This window comes from Lithobates pipiens, unplaced genomic scaffold (genome assembly GCF_037356315.1).
Source record: "Lithobates pipiens isolate NorthernLeopardFrog02 unplaced genomic scaffold, aLitPip1_a1.2 Scaffold_10, whole genome shotgun sequence".
Lineage (NCBI taxonomy): Eukaryota > Metazoa > Chordata > Amphibia > Anura > Ranidae > Lithobates > Lithobates pipiens.
The window spans coordinates 163,990,198-164,011,999 of record NW_027507686.1 but is presented as its reverse complement, the minus strand read 5'-3'; the positions used below and the strand labels follow the sequence as shown (position 1 = coordinate 164,011,999).

Here is a 21,802-nt window from a genome sequence, read left to right as displayed (position 1 = left end):
TTTATCTTGCACAGTATTTGCGCAGTCATTTTTCAAATGCCTTTTTTTTGTAGGAAAAACCGTTTCATGAATTAAAAGACAACAACACAGTAAATTTAGCCCAATTTTTATATAATGCGAAACATGCCGAGTAAATAGATACCTAACATGTCACACTTTAAAATTGCGCACACTCATGGAATGTCGGAACATTTTTACAGGTTGCCAGTTTAGAGTTATGGAGGAAGTCTAGTGCTAGAATTGTTGCACATGCCCTAACGCATGCGGCAATACCTCACATGTGTGGTTTGAATGGCGTTTACATATGTGGGTGGAACTTACATGTGCGTTCGCTTCTGAATGCGAGCTACCGGGGACAGGGGCGTTTAAAAAAAAAATTTTATTATTTTACTTAATTATTTTTATTTTTGCACTTTTTTACATTTTTTTTATCACTTTTATTTCTATTACAAGGAATGTAAACATTCCTTGTAATAGGAATCTATGTGACCGGTCATCTTTATCTCTCCTCCAGGCTGGAAAGCATGAGATCGGGAAAAAAATTCACCGATCTAATGCTGACAGCCACGATTGCGGCTTTGTTTATTTCTGGGAACCTGGGCATGACGTCATAATGTTGCGCCCAGGCCTCCAACCATCATAGAGATGACTGGTGACCATCTGGTCACCAGAAATCTCTATCATCATCCAGCGCTGGCCGATTCTTTCTCCAGGCCCCCGATGGTACGGGAAAGCCTGGAGAAGCACCAGATGGTGGTGGGGGGGGGGGGGAGTCCCCTCCCATTGCCTATAAGAACGATCAAGCGGTGGAACTGCCGCTATGATCATTCTTATCGTGCACAGAATCGCCGGCTTGAAAAAATGATATCTGAATGATGCCTGTAGCTGCAGGCATCATTCAGATATCCCTACTCAATGTCAAGGACGTCATATGACGTCCTTAGTATTGAAGTGGTTAAGTACTGTAATCCAAAGCTCATAAAAGCTGCTTTATGTGCGTCACACAATTGTGTAAATAGTCTATCTTCACGGTGCAAAAACGTGTTTGCACCGTGCCACAGTGTGGCAAAATATAACATAACAAGTGCGCTTTAATACTTTGAGGAATGTGTCACCATATGGTACAGAAAATTGCATTTAGTATGCCATCATCATCTTGGCATCTCAAAAAGCAAATAAAAAAGGTCATATTGCTATCCATTTAAGAAAACATTTAACACATGCATAAAAAAAGCACTTAGAAAATCAGTTCTCTATGAATGTGTACCAAGTCAAAATCGCTCAGCATATGTTAGCAGTAATGTGAGCAACACTGTATCTCACCCAGCCAGGGACTTGAAGTGAAGACGAAAACTACTCTTCTGGAAGTAGTGCTTTAAAGGATTCAGGGCAAAGCAAAAGGTTTGTTTTAGTCTTTCCCTCTAGTAGCATATAGTTGCCTTTCTTCACTCTCCTATGATCCATTCGTCACTGGAAACCAAGGGAAATACCCAGTATTTCTTGATGTAGGAGCACATAGCTCACTGAGGGTAAAAGCACTGGGCTATGTCACTTGGTTATATGGAGAGTCCATAGCCCTGTGTAAGCCAGGACACCAGAAACTCAAAGCTTACTTGGAACTTTCTGTCACTCCTGGTGGCTGAAAGGAGTAGGGGGGAGAGAAAGTAAGGTAAGTAATTATGCCCAGGGAGGGCTATGCATGTGGGCAAAGTGCAGATTCACTTTAAGGCACCAATAGGCAGGCACAATCTGCCTGTCTTTTGGCCTGGTTTGCCATTGGTGGTTTATGCAAAGTGTACAGCATCAATTTTTGGGCCTTAATGTAGCCATGCATAGGGTGCCCTTCAGTGGAAGGCATAGTAAGTGTGTGCAGCATTGTAAGTGCGTGCAGCATTGTAAGTGCGTGCAGCATTGAAACCAGTGGAAAGCAAGGGAAACTCAACTGACATGGAAATTCAGTATGTTATTCAGCAAAATACACACTGTCAGACCTGTTAGTTGGAGGTTACTTGTTAGGGGCTATAAAGACTTTCCCAGTGTCTAGTCACTGTATTAAAAGGCATAACTGAAAATGGTCAAGCACTCGTCTGTTTGTCTATCTGGTCTAGCTGTAGGTAGCACTGTATTTGCCTTCGGCAAATGATCAGTGGCTGCAGCTGCTGATCAGTGTTTTCTTACAGCAGTGGGAGCCACTGTCAAAATATAATGTCCAGGGGGGGGGGGGGGGTATTCCTCCATCCACCTTATTTGTGTGGATAGAGGAATCTGTCAGTTTTTTTTCACTGGTTGAATGAAAAAATACTAACCATCTATGGCCAGTTTAGGAAGACTCCAGCCAATTGTGCATGTTAACTGTATGTAAACCGTAAGGGAACTTTGTTGGTCATTTTCTAACTGGGAGTCTTGGAAGAGATTATTCTGTAACTTTTCCAACATAATAGGGGGAACCTGATTGGCTAAAAGGCCAGTGGACAATTTCTTATTTTCTCAGCTGGAGTACGGGCTTAGCAAGTTCTCCAATAGGTTTGCCACATACATGTATGGCTAAATTTTACAGATCTAAGCCCTTGTACACACAGTCGGAGATTCCAAAAACCAAATCCGTCAAAGTAATTCCGACGGATTAATTCCGGAAGAGGTCCGGAAGTGATGTTGCATACACACGGTCGGACTAAATTGTCAGAAAATCCGATTGTACATAACGTGATGATGTTATTTCGTTACAACGGGACTACGTTCAGGCTAGTAGCCAATAGCTTTGGTCTAGGAATTTGATCTGAGCATGCGTGCCACTTTGTCCGTCGGAGTAGGCTACACATGATCGGAGTATGTCCGATAGGAACATTTTGTCTGAAAATTTTACCGGCAGGTTGGAAAACTTGGTCCGTCGGATATTCCGACAGAAACAGTCCGATGCAGGCAACACACAGTCGGAATATCAGACAAAACGTTCCGATAGGACACATTCCGTCGGAATCTCCGACCGTGTGTACAAGGCCTAATTGTTGTAGAAAGGGTTTGAGCTCCATGATTGTATAAGCAAGCAGGAATTGTTGTAGAAAGGGTTTGAGCTCCATGATTGTATAAGCAAGCAGGAATGGCTATTCTATGTCTGACAATATTCAACATACATGTAGATACTGATCTCTGGCCGAGTCTCTTGCAGTCTTCCCATGTCATGTGATATGTCATTCATGTTGGTATTTTCATTTTGTCAGTCTAATCGACCTTTGCCTTTCAGTTAACTCCTGTGAGCAACCTCCAGTCACATGGTCACAAACCTGAGACTGATGCCGTGGTGTCAACCCACAAAGATCGCGATGATGTGTTTGCAGAGTTGAAAGCCTGGAGAGAAAAGCATAATGAGTAAGAAGTTTTCGGAGACATTCAGCTGTCTATAACATTCTAAAATCTAAAATTATTGTTGATAATAGCATATAGTCAGATAGCTTTTAATTTTAACACACCACACACACATAGCCAACACACATGGCTTAATAAGTATAAAAAAGAAGCCCCGACGGGCCAAGTGTATCTGTTCAAATTTTCAAACACTTTCCATTAGAGACCACTAGTAGCTTATAGCAAGTGTTGTCTCTGGTTAGGAGAGATCTCTTTCTAGAGTCCACAAGAAACATAAGAAATCACTGGGTGATTCAACCCCACTATATTCACGCAATTCTATCCCTGTGAGGGAAGATCCCTTTACTGAACTCCTCAACAAACATAGATTCTGGGGCTGATTCACCCAAAAATGTTCATCCATAGCTGTCTCTAGGGGGAGGAGGGGCTCTTTAATAAACTTGTCAGAAATCAGTAGCAGATTTAAACCAACAACATTTACCCAAATATGTCTCAGGTAGAGAGATCTACTTGCTTTAGTCTTCAACATATTATATTAGCCATATTTGAGTATAGATCAGCCCACCTTTACTGTTAGCCTCTTTGGAACTGAGCCAGGTTGTCATTTCAGGTTTTCTTTAATCTGCTTTGTTACATGAACCAAGGCCAAACCAACATTGTGACTCTGAATTGATGTCTTTCAGGCAGTTGAAGCGGATTCAGGATCAACGTGCTCCTCAGGTTCTCATTATAACACATAGTGATGAAGAGGAAGAGGACAGCTTGTCTTCTAGCAGTGAAGATGTAGATCTAGAAGACACCTGGGACTCACAATGTCCTGTAAGAGTCACTCCAGATACCTCAAGCCCATCACCTCGGTCACCTGCAAGTGAGAAATATTGCCAACTCCTATTTTTTTTTCTTTTACTGTCTATAGTCGATAGATGTAGGTAGTCTGGTCATACATGGTCATATTGTTCTTTATATGTAAAATAAATATGAGAGCTGCTTCTTTTCCTTGCAGACATAGCAGACACCAGCAATTGAACTACTCCAAAATCTGATAAAAGCCCAACAGCATTACTGCCCCACCAGTTCTGGGCCGCACATGTTTATGCCCCATTCCTAAAGAAGGGGGTCTTTAAAACCGCTGAAACCATTCTACGTTACAATAACACAAATTTCTTTATAATTATTTACCCTTTGGCACTCTACATCCTCTTGAGTCACAAATTGTTCCCAAGTGGTTTAAGAGTACCTTTGATTTAAACACAGTCTTTCTGCTTGTTAGGAACCACAAAAAAGAAATAAAGAGGGCACACCAACCTAGAGCATTATCCTCTTAAAACCATAGCAATGCAATTGTCATTTTGTGAGTATAATACATACCACTTTTTATAACAATAAACAATAGAGCTAGAACAATAAAGCTATGGTTTTAGGATAATGCACTAGGTTGTTGCGCCCTCTTTCTTTTTTGTTCCAGACTCCCCCAGTCTTATGAGGGCAGCAAGACAAGATTTATCCATATTAAGCCAGGATGGAGACATAGCCTACTTATTTTGAGCGGGCACACTCCCAAGGGCAGGAAAATTTGTGTTTGTGTGACCATTTACTTTCTGCTTGTTAGGGTCTGTGTTGACAGGCTTTCATTCGCATCAAATGAGTTTGCATACCTGTACATGTTTATAGGTATGCAAAACCCATTTAAAGTGATTTAAATGCAGGTCACAGGAGGGTCCACTGCAAGTCAAATGTACCTGTCATTTAATTCTGAATGATCTTTTAAGCGTCTCAAACGGATGCTATTGACACAAGCCCAAGGACTGATGAACTAGGCCTTAGCTCTATTTGTGACAGATACACTATTGTCAATTTAATCTACTCCAAGATTCATTATCGCCTTCTACATAAATTGTTCACATACATACTCTTTTCTTTACAGTGTCATCTCTGATACCACAATTCCATATTTTCATACTTTTATTAAAACAGTCCTCTTGCCAAGCACTGTTTTGCTGAGTGGCTTATAAAGTTTTTTCAAGCAAGTTATTTAGTCCTTAATGTGGAAGTGCACATCATCTTTTTAGATTTGCTAGTCTAAGTATTTTCTTAGGATAATGCGACACAGTTGTTTTATGATTTTTGTATTTTTTTTACTTTCTATATGTTTTAATGTTGAACTTCAAGAAAACAGCTAAAGATACAGATGAAATATATAAGCAAGCTGTTTTACCTGTCAAAAGATTTGTATTTCTCTCCATTCGTTTCTGTGGTTTACATTCTGCCATGTCAGGAAAAGATCCATAAGCCGCACATCATGAAGCAGACCCATGTGCATGAAGTGAGATCAATGGCAGTCTCAGCCCAGACATGCCATGTTAGGCCATGCCTCCAATGCGTTTCGCTCCGCCCCTTGGAGCTTAATCATGGGGATTCTGCCATGCTACACAGCACTGTCTGGCAGGGAAGAAGGCCTTTTCTCTGTCAGAGTTCAGCAACAGGTCTTGTCCCTCCAGATGCTTGTGTCTGGAGAGAGAAAGAAGAAGCAGCAAACTGACAAGCTCATCTCTCTGTCACTCCGCTTTCTTCTCATATCAACATGCTACTTGTGCTACCTCTCCCTCTCCCAGAGCTGTGCTGCACAGAGGCTGCAAAAGCTTGGCTCCAAGTTGTATTCAGAAACACGAACTGCTTCCATTTGCAAAAATATTTTTCAAATATTACTTTACCTTTACAGAAACAAAAAAGTATGTGAACTAACACCATACATCCTCCTCACCCCCACGGTCCCAATTGTACTTACCTCTGGGGATGCTGAGCTGTTCCAGCAGTCTGAGGATTTAAAATCCTCTTCTCTGCGTAGCACTTCTGGGATGGAACAGAGCAATTCACTGTGCAGGTGCTGACCAATCAGAATCAGTCTGATCTGTCCTGGATGCACTGCACAGAGGGATTCAAATTCCTGGACTGCTGAACCGACTGAGTGGTTCACTTACACTTACACTTCAAAGAGGTGGTCCAGCCTGAGTGAAAATACTGTAGCTGCTGACTTTTAATATTAGAGCACTTACCTGTCCAGGGAGCCCACGATGTTAGCACCCAAGGATCGACTCCCGGATGCTGCCACCGCCATTCCTGGTAAGCGAACCCAGCAGTGAAGCCTTTCTGTCCCTACTGTGCTGGCGCAAAGCGTGCTGTGCTCTCTAATTGGCTCAACAGAGGGGTAGGAGGAGAGGGGCGGAACTTCCGTAATTAAATGAAAAAGTGTGCAGCTTTACTAGACCAACTCTGAGGGCTCATTTCCATTTTCACAATAAGTCCTACGTTACCCGATACTTGCTTGAGGTGCTTGGATCATCTTTTTTTGGAATAATGCAAAAAAAAAAAAAGCTCCAATTCCACATACATATGTTTGTTATTGACATTTTTTTATGGAGGTCTTTTTAAAAAAGATAAATGGTAATTCAGCTTCTGCTAACGGAGCTCAGTGTAAAAAAATAGATTGTCCCGTCTAAAGCCTTTAAAGATATTTTTGCTGTAATATTCTCTTGCAGATTAGCAATTAAAATCTGATTGTTGTACCGGCAGCAAATATCACATTGCAGAAGAAAGGGCTAATGCTGTTTGTTTCTTGCCTGATCAGGTCAGCTTGGAGAAATGACTTTGCAGGATGCTCCACTTCAGCCATCCCCTCCTATTACGCCATGTCCACCTTCTTCCGCCACTGGAACTTCGCGCCTAAACAAAGGAGCAGATATACGAGCCAGACGTTTACTCCAAAGTAACAGTCAGATTAAAAGCCTTACCCCAAGGGCAGTGGAAGCAAATACATACTTGGCAGATGAAGCATTCTTGCTTACTGATGACAAAAGCATTAGGACTCTGGTCATGGAAGGTGGAAGGCCTGGTTCTGGATACTCATCAACAGCTTATATATCCTCCAGGTTAGTGTTCAAATGCTTGAGTGACCATTGTTTTTTAAAGTATAGTTTATACAGCCAAAACATTTTTTTTTAGTGCATAAAAGAATACAGAAGGGCTAAAATCTTCAGTGCTCTATCCAAATACTTCCTGTCCTGGAGACACAACAGAAAATGAGAGGATATTTCTTCAAAGCAGGGGAATTCCTGTTAACCACTTCCTACCCAACCTGTACCTCCTTGGGTTTCAGTGGTTATACCGGGATGATGCCTGCACCCACAGGCATCATCCCGGTATCATTCATTTCTACCGGCGATTGTCCTTCAGGCAGAAGTGATTTGAGTGGCTAATTAGCCACTCGATCACTTCTGCGAGTGGCAGAAGGGGGTCCCACCCTCCTCCCGTCGCCTCTCCCTTGCTCTCCTGTCCCTTTGCGGAGGCCAAGAGCAATGCAGACAGTGGCAATGGCTGCCCTGTACAGAGAGACAGGAACTGAGACAGTTTCCCTCTCTCTTTAACCCTGCAAACCGGGAGCGACTTCCAGTTGCGCCCCTTTGTTTACCTGGCCACCAGCGGCAAGGAAAGCACCCAATCAAACCAATCTCTGTTTGAGCGGCTGCATAGGGGGCCAGAGGAAGCTTTTGGGTTCAAGAGACCCCCAAATCTCTCCATAAAGAGAACCTGTCACGGCCCATGCTTTTACAAGGGATGTTGTTCATCCCTTGTGATAGCAATAAAGTTAGTACAAAAAAAGTGTACAAATTTAATTAAAAAACAAAAAAGCTATTTGAAGCACCCCAGTCCCACCGTGCTTATGCGCAAATGCGAATGCATATGTTACTCCTGCATGCATAGAAAAAACGCTGCGCAAATACTGTGTGACATAAAAAATTGCAACACCCACCATTTTATTCTATAGGGTCACTGCTAAAAAATATATATATATAATGTTTAGGGGGTTCTAAGTAATTTTTTAGCAAAAAAAAAAAGTTGATTTTTACATGTAGGAGCGAAATGTCAGAAATGGCCCAGGTATGAAGTGGTTAAGGCAGTTGTCACCCAGACAGGTGTCCCCACTGAAAGATTTCCTCTCCACCCATTTCTGGTGACAATGGTAAAATTTAAGATTCCACATCATTTTCTTTGTTAATGACAGCGATCACTAGGGCAAATAGAGTGAAGGTATCCAGTGGAGACACAGACAGCAATAAACAATGATGGGGTAGTAGTTTTTCTCCACTCTATTCAAAACATAACCTCTTCTCGCCGGCAGAACGCATATATGCGGCCTCTCAGTGGGTGGGCCTTAACGTCAAGGGGCTGCATCTATGTGTACCAAAACGTAAACAATGCTGTTCCAAGAGCACACACCCTGCACACTCTCGGCACAGTTACCAGCGGGTAACAGAAAGCTTTTCGAACATGTGACCACTGTGACAACCAATCATGGTGGTCACATGACCGAAATGCCTGTCTCCCAGTGTCTGAAACCTCCTATAGGGACGGGAGAAGCTTGCACTAAGGGGTAAAAAAAATGTAGCCATTTCAACTGAGGTCACCTAATCATATCCGGCTGATACTTTGGGAGAAGTATGAAAGGTGCATTATGAAGGGGATCTGAAAACTGTGTAATTCAGAATTCTATAGTCTCACGTCTTTATCACTTCAGTATATACATAAGTCTTTTGTATCGTATAATTGTTGTGTTTTTTTGCATATGTTCTTATTGTTTAGGTCTACATTAGAAAGAAAGAGTCCTACATTGATTACCTCCCATCAACCAGTCATCCGTTCCATTACTAAAATGCCAGAGAGACCATCACCACCACATATTATTCGACCTGTTACATCAAAGGGAATCCTGCAAAGATTGCCAAATAGACCAATCCTTCTAACAGCCAGCAAGACTTCCAACACATAGGTTGGCATATGATGAGGAAAGGTGGTAACTTAACTTTGCAGACCACAGAATCTCGCTGCTGTATTGGAATATTTATCATGATTTGGAAATGTGTGTAAAAACAAGAGGAAGAATCCACAAGAGAGGAACTTTGGTCTTCCAAATAAATGCAATAACAATATTATGTGATAATCAATAATAATCTTCCAAGAAAAATGCTCTTAGGTTGGCTTATTTGTTTCACCTGTTGCACTAAAAGACATTATTAGCCTTCGTATGGGAAACACTGCAATACCGCAATAAGAAATCGTAATGCTTTATGGATAATTAATGTGGAATTTTGTACATATTGGATTGTTGATCATGCACAGTGGCAGCCCGTCCATAGAGGGTGCACGGGCGCTGCCTCCCCATCGATTTGTCTGCCCCCCTGATCTACATATCAGGGCACCAGACCATGGATTCCAATGGTGGGGGGGGGGGGTTAAAGCACCTGATTAGAGCCAGAGTCTCTAATAGGCTTCAAAAAAGGGTGGGCTCGAAGCGCAGAGCATTGCGCTCCGAGCCCACCCAGTTGTGTGACGATAGCAAATTAATTTTTGCTATTTTCACACTAAAGCTCCTCCCTGCCAAATCAGGAGGCAGGTCGTGAGACCTGTTTCCCGATCGGCCAAAGCATGAGGCAATACAGCGTCAGGTGATACTATTGGATGCCTAGCTTTTAGGCGTAATAGAGAAGGCACGTGGTGGACCCCGCCGCCCACAAGGACCGTGCTGGAGGATACCACAGCTAGCCACATAAGTGCCAGACTGGGGGGGGGGGGGGTAGTAGTGCCGCGTCCCTGGTCACCGGGATGGGGTAGCAGTGCTGCGCCAACAGCTGTCCGGGGGGGTGGTTGTTTGCCCCCCCCCCCCCCCGAAAAAACTCACCAGCCGCCACTGATCATGCAGTTACTCTATTATTGTCACATATTCTCTTTCTTATGTGTATATGTGTGACTAACAGATATGCAGACAGCAAGTGACAAAGTGGTAGTGAGGAGCTTACTATATTGTTATCAGTGAATGACTTAAACTTTTAAACTTCTTTCCAGAGACTGCTAACTGAAATATATTTATTTCATTGATTTGTATATAGTTGAAACTTTCCCCATTAGCCCTTTTTAGGGACTAATAAATATTCACACAAGCCCCTGCTGCTAAATTAGCTCACAATTCAATGTCCTTACAACAGTCATATGAAAACTGTAGACTCTCTTTAGCCCACCAGTAAATTTTAAACTGTGGAAAGAAAAACCACACAGAAAATACAGACTCCATAAAATGACCGCATCCTTGGTGGATACAAACCCGGAACCCCGACTCAGTCAAAAGGGTTAACAATAATATAGTCTTATCATGTCATTGATTTTTACAGTATGAACAATTAGCATATTTAGGAAAAAATTATATCATTGTATGTTCCAATGTTCAAATGACGAAAAGAGGGAACATCACACCTGATAAGATTTACTAAAGCTGGAGAGTGCAAAATCTGGTGCAGCTCTGCATGGTAGTCAATCAGCTTCTAACTTTCAGGTTTTTCATCTAAGCTTTGACAATAAAACCTGAAAGCTGATTGATTTCTAAGCAGAGCTGCACCAGATTTTGACCTCTCCAGTTTTGGTAAAATTCCCCCACTAGGTCTTCTAAAAACATATTTTCTTCATTCTAAATCAGCCCAGGGCTCAAGATAATACCTGACAACACTCCCCACTGTACTCACCATTTGTCAAAGAGTGCACTGTGCTTTGGCAAAGCTCAGAGGAAACGTGTCAGAGATTTATTTTGTATTCTATGTAAATTTTGAATAATGAAAAGAAGTTTTTAGAGAACATAGGGGCCTATCTTCCTTTATTTTTCTTTATCTGAACGTTGTTGTGGCTGGGAACAAGCCTGGATCTGCACCCATGTTCTGCTGGGCTGGTGATGTATGGATTGACCTGGCACAAATGTTTTATCATATTGTATGTTCCAGTACTCATAATTCATAAAATAAAATGGTTCCTCTACTAATAGAATACAAAAATAGAAGTTGGAGGATTGACAGTAAAAGAACAGGAAAATCATTGTGGGAATGGGGTTAAATCAGATGGGAGGCAAACAGATGAAGGTATGGGAGAAGCAGAGGAACTGGAGCAGCATTGTGCAATCAGGAAAACAAGAGGTAATAGAACAGTTGGGACACTTGTCTTTGGGAAGTTTGGGTGGCGTTTTACCACTATGGCTTCATTCTTTAAATGAACGTGAGTGTACGCAATGTTATATTATGAAGCACATTTTTTTTTTACCCATTTTATATATGTTTGGTAGCTGCACAATTTGTTAAAATCTTTCTATACTAAGCATAGTTAAATCACCTAATATTAACTCATCTGACCTCCTTTCCTGCTTTCCTGTTTACTTCTTGAAGCCCTGGTTCACATTGATGCTGCTTTGAAATCGCACTATTTCAAGTGAAGTAGCGCTATTTCAAACTAGCAAGGTCAGCGCAATTTCAGGTGCTACTTGATAGACATCTGTGTGTCTTCATACACACATGTCTATTGAAGTCATACCTGTAATCGGCAAAAGTAGTGCAGGAACTACTTTTGCAAATCGGTGTGGTGCAGCAAAATCTGTGTCATCGCCGCCAATAGGCTGTGACTTGTCATGCAATTTGATCTCTCAAATCGCATGACAAATCACTCCAATGTGAACCTAGGCTAAAGTGTAAGTCCACTCAAAACTCATATTGGACAGATATCAGGAAGTCCATTTGCCCCAGCTTTTTTTGTCTTTGATAAGATTTCTGCACCTATATTTTCATATCTGTTTTCCAAAGGCAGCCATTAAAAGTGGTTATCAGTCTCACCTTACATCTTATAATCTTTTTACAATGATATATTGTGCAGTATGTGGACTGAAATTTCAGATAAGAACAGTATCCAGGAAAAAAAAAAACAGTGACTGTTTCTGCCTGATTGCCTGTCACACCTGATGTCTACATACAGTGGGTAGAATGAAAAATTGTTATCAAATACTTACCTTTCTTGGCCTATCCCCATGCCAGCACACAATGGGTTATCACCTCCTCTGGAGCTCACAGGACCAACTGTTCCTAGCTAAATAAATGACGCCCCCTCCCCCATTGAAGTGTTCCATAATCTAGCCTGCAACAGGCCACTAGGGAGGGAGTCCTTTGCTGATGTGAGGATAGGCCAGGGAAGGAAAATTACGGGAAGTATTTGATAACAATTTTCCTTATTCCTGGCCATACCTCACATCAGCCCACAATGGGATATAACTAGCTGAATATATTGACGGGAGAGAACGCTTGAAAATAAATATTGACAATCAAAGAAAAACAGCCAAAGACAAAAATAATTTATATGTCTCGTCACAAAATTTGCAGAACTTGCTGACTGCATGCCTGGCTTGTACAGTCAAATTAAGGGCTAACCATCGCTCATATATCCTTCACCCCTCAGGTCGAAGGAGCTTGCCCCTGTTCCTGAGCAGGCAGGCCTACTTCCTGCATGCCAATCTAATCACCCTGGTAAACCAATAGAAGATGACTCAAGAACCTGATGGCGAAATGAAGATTGTCCACTTTCCTCATGTATTTGACCTTTGCATGTACACGGTTAGCAACTTGTGTAAGGACCTGAAGTCTTCCTGATTTGTACTCAGTGACTCAATTTGAATACTTGGAGGGACTGCCCAAGGTTTTCCTGGAAACCGGATACCACTTGGAGATGGGCATAGTGTCACTATTTCTGGTAAAAAGACACACAAGGGATCTTTGCAGGAAAGTGCTACAATCTCCAACATCCTTTTGTCTGAAGCAACCGCTGTCAGAAGAATTAATATTACCACTAGGAACTGGAATGGAAATTACACTATTAGAGCAAACGGTGCCTATACTAGTGCTCTCAGAGCCAAGCCTAAGTTCCATGAAGGGAACAAAGATTTCCTTGGTGATCGTATATGGATTACGGTCTGCATGAAGCATCTGTCCAATGGCTCTTCCATCTACCTGCAGCCTTAAAAAGAGGATAAAGGCAGAGACCTGTACTTTAATGGAGTTGTATGCCAGACCAACCTCTAGCCCTAATTGTAAAAATGTCCAGGATATTGGCTAGAGCTGAAAACACAGGAGTAAAAAAACTTTGCTGAGCAAACTTCCTTTATATCATCTCATATGTAGTGTTCATGGTATTGTGGTCTTCAGCAAGGCCTGAATCACCTCGGATGAGAATCTCTGCACCTCTGGTCCAGCCAATTCAATAGCCAGGCTATTAAGAGTCTCACTGGATTAGGGTGTTGCCATTGACATTGGCATAAAAGTTCTTGTTTTACTGAAAACGGGATTGGTGGTTCTGATGACATCTAGGGAAGCAATGAAAACCAAGGCCACCTTGGCAGGTGGAAATTTTCAGAAGAATCTTGATAATCTTGGACACTGGAGAAAGACAAACACCAATAGGAAAAAAAAATCCATGGCACTGTGAATCCATCCTCTATCACTTCACCTTTGTACCTTGTTGCAGATACCGGAAGCTGCATGTTCAATGGACTCGCTGAGAACTACATATGCCAAAGTTAGTTGAGGTACTTATTGTTGGAAAATATTTTGCCTAACTGATACGTTGGTGGACACTGCTTTCCCAGTAAGTAGACTGCCTTTAACTGCATGTAAGCCGCTCTCCGTCCAGTGAAAAGTTTATGTCGTGAAACGTAACGGGAAAAGACAGACACTTGGTGCCCTTGGTGGGCAATGTAGGCTACTGCTGTCTTGTCAATAATCAACTTCACTCAGGCCCATTGGAGAAAGATCCTGAAAGGCTTTCAATACTAGAAAAACTACCTTCCATTTAAGACAGTCAGAGCATCAGCATTCCACTAGTCTTTAACCACTTGCTTACTGGGCACTTAAACCCCCCTCAGTCCCAGACCAATTTTCAGCTTTCAGCGCTGATGCACTTTGAATGACAATTGCGCGGGCATACAACACTGTACCCAAATGAAATTTTTATCATTTTTTTCCCACAAATAGAGCTTTCTTTTGGTGGTATTTAGTTACAGCTCGGAGTTTTATTTTTTGCTAAACAAACAAAAAAAGATGCAAAAAAAAAAAAAAAATCATGTTTTAATAGTTTGTTATAAAATTTTGCAAACGGGTCATTTTTCTCCTTCATTGAAGTGCGCTGATTAGGCGGCACTGATGGCTGCATTGGTGGGCACTGATGGGCTGCATTGGTGGGCACTGATGGGCTGCATTGGTGGGCACTGATGGGCTGCACTGGTGGGCACTGATAGGCATAGTTAAGGCGGCACTAATAGGCACAGATAAGGCGGCACCGATGGGCACAGATAAGGCGGCACTGATGGGCAAAGATGGGCACAGATAAGATGACATGGATGGGTGGCACGGATAAGTGGCACGGATGGGTGGCACGGATGGGCACTGATAGGTACCACTGATAGATGGGACTGATGGGCACTGATAGGTGGCACTGATAGGTGGCTCTGATAGGTGGCACTGCTGGGCACTGATGGGCGGCACTGCTGGGCACTGATGGGCGGCACTGCTGGGCACTGATGGGCGGCACTGGGGTGCAGCACCTTTGAGGGCACATTGTGGGCACTGTGGGTGGCACTGTTGGTGGCACTGCTGGATGGCACTGTGGGTGGCACTGTGGGTGGCACTGTGGGTGGCACTGTGGGCACTGATGGGGGGCACTTACTTTTATTCAGGATGGCACTGCGGTGGGCAGGTGGGCACTGGCAGGGGGCAGGTGGTCAGCTGTATTGCTGGCCGTGATCGGGACTGATGTCCCGATCACGGCCGCCGGTGATCGGCTTTTTTTTTCTCTCCTCGCGCTGTCAGCGCGAGGAGGAATAATAGCCGATTACCGGCTCCGTTCTATCACATGATCAGCTGTCACGTGATAAGGGGTCGGGATCGACCTCTTGCACGGATCGGTGATCAGGCGAGTCTCACGGACTCGCCGATCACAGAGCGCGCCGCGCGCGCCCCTCAGGGCGCGCGCAGGCCGCTCGTACCCGGGACGACGTCAATAGACGTCGTCCCGGAAAAGTAGATCCGCGCTAATGCCGTCATTTGGCAATAGCGCGGATCCCAAGTGGTTAATGGCCTTGCATTTGTCTCCTCAGACTAAAGGCAGACTGGCATCCAATGTTAGAATTATTCCATCTCCTGGGCTGAGAGGCGTACCACAAAAGAGGCACACTGGTGTCTAAAACTCCAGTTCTTGCTAATTTGTGCAGACACAAAGGGGTTGATTTACTAAAGGCAAATACACTGTGCACCTTGCAGCTGCTCCAGAGCTTAGTAGATGAGGTAAAGCTTCACTTTGCAAAGAATACCCAATCACGTGCAAGGGAAATGTAAAAAACACATGATGCAATTCAGCAGAGCTTCTGCTCATTTATAAGACCCCATTCACACCTGAGCATTTTGTAGCTTGAAGCCTGAAGCTACAAAACGCTGGAGGGGAAAAATGTATTATTCTCAATGGAGATGGTTCACATCTCCACTCCATGTCGCCTGAAGCCGAACGCCTGAAGCTCAAAACAAGTTCCGGACCCTTTTTTGTCGCTCGAATTGAGCAGATTTGGACATTTTTCTTCTTTTAACATTGGTGACCTTTTGCCCTGCACAAAATCGCGGTAAAAAAGCTGCAAATCGTGGTAAAAAAAGCAGCAAAAACGCACGATTTTCTGCGTGAAAACGCTACACTCAGGTGTGAATGCAGCCTTAAGCCCTGGAGTAACTTCTCTCGCAGAGTGCAACTGCACTTTGCAAAGTACACAGTCTATTTTCATTTAGCAAATCAACCCCAAAGACTTTTTAATCCAAAGGCAGCCCATCCTATTGACTGAGGAAAGCAAATTGAAAAGCCCCCAATGTGCCACCTGGCACAAGGCAGCACTGAAAATGTAAAATGTCCCAATGGGCACAGTGCAATCCCTCGCTGACATAAATGCTGTCTTCATGATTCTTCGTAGGCAGATTTTCATTTTGCAAAGTTTGCAGTTTTGAAAAACCACTCGACTTATCCGGGCATGAAAAACTACTCAAAGATCCTTCATAGCTTAAGAACGGGTTAACTGCTTTTCCTGGTTGTTCACTAGTTGACTGAAGGATTTCTAGGACAAAGTTGTGATGCTTTGCCAGCTCCTGGCTTACACCTCCGACAATCAAAACATTGTCCAAGTAGTGGCAGAGCCTTAGGCCGGGTTCACATTGCAGCGATGCGGGAACGCGGCAAATCCGCGGCGGGTTCCCACATCGCATACCTCCCGGTGGCAGTTCACACTGCCCTATGCGGACTGCTGGGAGTGTCAGTGAAACATTAATGACACCCCCAGATCAGTTTGCATATCGCAGTGCGATCTGCAAACTCGGACAGGAATCGGATCGCATGGTGTGAACACCCATGCGATCCGATTCTGCTGCAGACCAAAAAAAGGGTCCTGTGCGAGTTTGGGCCGGGTGCGATGCGAATTCAGCCATACTATCTGTATGGCTGAACTCGCATCGCACAGAGATCGGATGTGATTTTCACTGCAGTGCGGTGCGAATCACATCCGGTTCTCGTAACCACTGCAGTGTGAACCCAGCCTTAACCCCAAAGACAACTTACTGCCAACAAAATGTTCAAAAAGTTTGTTGGTGCCGTGCTAATTCTAAAAATGACAAACATCTGAACTGGAAGTGACAGCAGGTCACTGCAAACCTCAGATGTCTCTGCTGTTACACACCAATTGGTATATGGAAGTATATGTCAGGCAGGTCAATTGACTCTAACCAATCCTCATGCTAAACTTTCGCCATGATTGTTTGCACAGACTCTATCTTGAACCTTTATTTATGTATCCATTCGATTTCTTCAAACCCAGACAGTAGGGAAAGCTCCTGATGCCTTGGGTACTAGAAAGAATGGGGAGAAACACCCAGATTTGTTCTTTTGCTGGCAGTAGCACTTGTTGCAGTATAATTCTTATATGTAACCTTGCAGTAATTCTTTCTTCTTGAGATCTGTTGGTCATGAATGAAAGGATTTGGTGATTGTACTCACAGCTAACTGTCTTTGATGTTTGTTGCCAAAACCCTCCCAAAAGGAGGCTATCCTGGCTCCCACTGGAAGACACTGGTTGGGCCCACCTTCAAAAGACTTTCCAAATGTCTAGCAGCCTTCTCTGGGTTGGATTTCATGTAAACAGGAAGTTTGAGCCCCCCTTCACTGTGATCTGGTACATTTTAGCCCGGACTATACGATTTAGCCTCCTGAACCCTTCTGAAGATCGACTGACTTGAACAAAAACGGCTGCTTCCTCTTATTAGACTGTGGCCACATTCTGGACATTTCTTCTGTCACTCGCTTCATTCACCGTTTTGCCAAACAACAACCTCCCATTATGGAGAATGTTACAAAGGGCTTGTGTGGAAGCTTCAGCCACCCTCCAGTGGCGCAACCACAAAGCACTCATGGCTCAGACTGAATGCGCCAGCCCTAGAACTAGGTCTATTAAAGCCTTGGCCAAAAGTCAGCAGCCAGGTTCAAGTCCTCCAGAACCATGCCCACGTCTGCAGGTTCCCCTTGAATTAAAGGTAATTTCTTATTGCTTTAAACATCACTGTTAACCTCCCTGGCGGTATGATTATATCAGATTTTAGGTGCTGAAAGCGGTACAATTATTTTGCATGGAAATTTGGCGTTTTATATTGTAGGCCTGCAATTCTTAGAAATAACTCACATTTTTTCCCCTCTTTTTTTCTTAACCTTAAATAAGGACATGTGTGTTCCAGCATGTTTTTGATGCACAGGAAAAATGCAGCATGTTCTTACAGTAAAAGCTTTTAGACCTTTTACTGTAAATTGGTCTTCTTATCAGATCTCTCCCATTCTTCATCAATGAGCTTTTAACGCTCTGTCTATATGGGAAAAGAAGGCCCTTCCTTTTTCACATTTAATAGAAATATCTGCATTGTTTTTCGCGATGGTTGGGCCTGAGTCTTGCCTGTTGCATAGATATTTGCCACATACTTTCCGCTACAGCCTCTAGGTTTTGAAGTTTGTGCATCTGCTTCCTTATCCATTGTCGTTTGAGGCAATTCATGCCAATTGACTTCCCATCACTGCATGGCTGGGCAAAGCATTTTCTATTGCGCTGATTTAAATGCATGTGAGCCATTGCCACATGAGTTGCTTGAGGAGCATGAAAGCCACCCTGGTCGGGAATGTGAGGCATGCAGATTGTCTTGGTCAGGAGATGACCAGTGGCGGGTCTTATGTTTTCTGGAGTGTTTACGTTTAGGGCTTCTGCTCCTAAAGTCATGCAAAACACCATACTTTTTTATTCCTTGAGCACTCTTTTGAAGACATGTCCCACTCCACCCCCATGTACCTTTTGCTAGTCTTCTGTGCCACTGGCAAGTGTGGTGAGCTCATATTTGCAAAAAAAATATGGAAAAAATCATAATTCTCTTACCAAGAAAAAATAGGTACACTGTCCCTTTAAGACCCATCTACTTTCATTCACTTACTTCAGAAGCAGTAGCAGGTAAGGTCAGGCAGCCTTTCTGAGGCAGACAGGAGGCACAGAATCTGAGACAAAACCAGTCAGACTGTCTAACCCCTGGGAAAACAGCACAGCAGGGGAGCAAACAGCAACAAGTCTTTACCACACAAGGGAAAACTGGCAGGACTGCAGAGAGAGGAGAGAAACCAATTCCTCTGCTGGCTCTAAGACTGTTTAAGCTGCTGCTTGGGGACTGGTGGTCACTACCCCACGCCGCCCATCTCCCTGCCTTCTGTGACATCATCCACCACCGTTCTCAGGCTGAAGCCAAAGCCAGGAGAGCAGTGCGGCACGCTGCCTATACAAAAGAGGAAAAACCCCAATGGTGATATTGCAGAGCTTACTAATACTACACCTGTAGAATGTTTGTGCTATCTAAGCAACCTTGCCCGCGGCCCGGCACAAAGGACACCTAGTTTCAGGAGGCTTTACCATCTGAAATTCAGGGTCTTCCAACTCCATGAGAGGCTGAACATGGAGGGGTGGTGCGGTAGGGGGGGATATCCTTGTAGCAACCAAGTACTTATCACTGCAATCCACAGGTGGCCTGGAGCATGACCAAAAAATAACACTTAATTTGGGGGAGGGGGCTGTCTTTTATTTAGCAAGGAACAGGTGGTCCTGTGAGCTCCAGAGGAGGCGTTAGCCCATCGTGTGCTGACGTGAGGTATGGCCATAAAAGAAAATAATTACCCCCCCCCCCCTATAAAATAATTCGATTTTGTTGCTTTACAGCCTGAAATGACAGACACAGTTTTTTGTTTTATCCAGCTGTATTTACTCAGCGCAACTTATGACATCCAAGTGAGAGATATAACACCAACATTTCAGAATAAAAAAATAAAAATAAATAAAAAAACAGAATCACTGAGTTGGGAAAAGGATCACTCCTCCTAAAAATTACTTAATAAACTCAACCAGGTGTAGCTAATTACACTCCTAATGGCACACAAAGCCATTTGACTTCAATTGTGATGAGCTGTGTGTCAGTTTGATTAGCTCAACATGAATAGTGCTTTCCTGGAGCATTTCAGTCCCTGGTAGTGCAGCTGAAGCAAGCGATCAACAATGGGTGGCAAGGCACTGTCAAAAGTTGTGGACAGGCACATGTCAGGAGATGGGTACAAAACACGTCCCCTTCAAAACTTCCTCTGTCCTAATTTCAGGCTTGAAAGCAACAAAATGTGATTATTTTAAAGGGGACGTGATTCTTTCCTATACCCACTGTATATATGAATACCAGTTCTAGGTCGATTGAAATGTCAAACCTAAAATAAATGCTCCTAGGTTGTTTTCTTATTTGCTCAAACCTATATTCATATCTGTATATTGAGATTAGAAATGTAATTTTGCTTAATTTTGGATGTACATTGATGAAATGACATTCAAACGAGATGTGTTACACTGGAAAAATAAAGTCAATCATATTTTTCTACTTGTATGAATAAAGCTATTTTTTTAATAATTTGTAAGAATCTCATGGAATTCTATTTGTTAAAATGCCTGACAGCTTAGCACAACATCAACGGAAATACATATTTTCATTTGATTAAAGCAAAGGAGTAGGTGTGGGGTATACGTGCAACAATGAGTCCCCTGGTTCCACTCCAAGTTCAGAACCCAGTGGCCTACAATATCGCTACTACATTATCCCTCTATTTCAGCTCCCCCATGCCTGAAAATATTCCACCATTTTGTTTAGATCTGTACTATCATAACTATGCAGAACAGTTTGAGACCATACCCAAGAAAGGAATAAAGTGTTATTAAACCCAAGCATTTTAATTCCAGCTTACCAGTTTTAGGCTTTACTTCTTCTATTTACATTTGGTGATCCAGCCAGTGAGCCTGTTTTTCACAAGACCAAACTCTCTTCCAGATGTATCAGTTACAGAGATGACACAAAACCATTTACCACTGACAGGGGTGCTTTCAATGATTAGCTTTTTTTAAATTTATTTATGTGAAACCTTCATCCCAAAAAAGAGCAAAAACTGCTGTGACTGCTTATAAAATATTAGATAGAGTTTGGCATTAATTAGTTTAAATATTTAAATCTTCTAGTACGATTAACATGCCCCTCCCCCTAGACTGGCAATGCAGCTGTCCAAAGGCGCCCCTTATACTCCTTCATCCAGAGCGGGACATACTACAAGCGGTCCCCATCTTACAAACATCCGACTTACAGATGACTCCTACTTACAAACGGAGGGAGACAACAGGAAGTGAGAGGAAGGGAAATTCTCTCCTGTAAGTTAATATAGGAAAAATGTTTCTCCACTGATGCTTTATCACCAGTCCATGTTTCCCTAAAAAACCCAAATTTTCTAAATCCAATTGTCATTGGGACAGAAAGTGAGGTGAAATCTTCTGAACAGGGGCACAGACAGCAAAACAAATGTTACAGTGGTGATAACCCTTCCCTATGCTATCTAAAAAACGTGGCTGGAGCTACACTTAAAAAATGTACATGTTTCGACTTACATACAGATTCAACTTAAGAATAAACCTACAGTCCCTATCTTGTTTGTAATCTGGGGACTGCCTGTAATACTGTAGGTGTGCTATTGGGCAGATCAGCAGGTGAAAAACGGAAGGAAAAAAAACGAAAAAAGAAAAATAATGCAGCCATCACATCTATTGATTGGTAAGCTGTAATATATTACATTTTTGGTTTTGGGTTGAATACCACTTTAACATCATATGTAACATAATTTGCTAAGCAAATACAAAGGCCTCGTAACAGAAACATATGAATTTCAAAGGCTAATAAAGTAATAATCAAGCAGCCAGGGCTAAATTTGATTCCAAAGATTATTGATTCCACAAGAAAGCAACGGGCTGAAAATGCATTTTGGAGATGCTAGAACTATATGAAGAAATAGACATATTTTATACATTTTTCATATGGAGGTTTAACCAATTCCCACCCGGCCAATGCACATATACGGCCGGGTGGGAGCCGTCTACTCCTGATAGGACGTTCAGGAACGTCCATCAGGAGGA

At 42.9% G+C, this 21,802-nt stretch overlaps 1 protein-coding gene across 6 annotated transcripts in view; it reads left to right on the top strand.

The window, feature by feature from the left end:
* The window catches only part of LRRC56 (leucine rich repeat containing 56), a 133,010-nt gene extending 112,747 nt beyond the window's left edge, over positions 1 to 20,263 (top strand). For all 6 annotated transcript variants that reach the window (XM_077459071.1, XM_077459062.1, XM_077459054.1 and 3 more), the window contains 4 exons: positions 3,242 to 3,366; positions 4,047 to 4,231; positions 6,989 to 7,289; positions 9,001 to 20,263. In XM_077459071.1, the coding sequence (XP_077315197.1) occupies positions 3,242 to 3,366; positions 4,047 to 4,231; positions 6,989 to 7,289; positions 9,001 to 9,187 (798 nt within the window). In that variant the 3' untranslated portion in view covers positions 9,188 to 20,263. The remainder of the gene's footprint in view (positions 1 to 3,241; positions 3,367 to 4,046; positions 4,232 to 6,988; positions 7,290 to 9,000) is intronic.
* Positions 20,264 to 21,802: the final 1,539 nt, after the last annotated feature.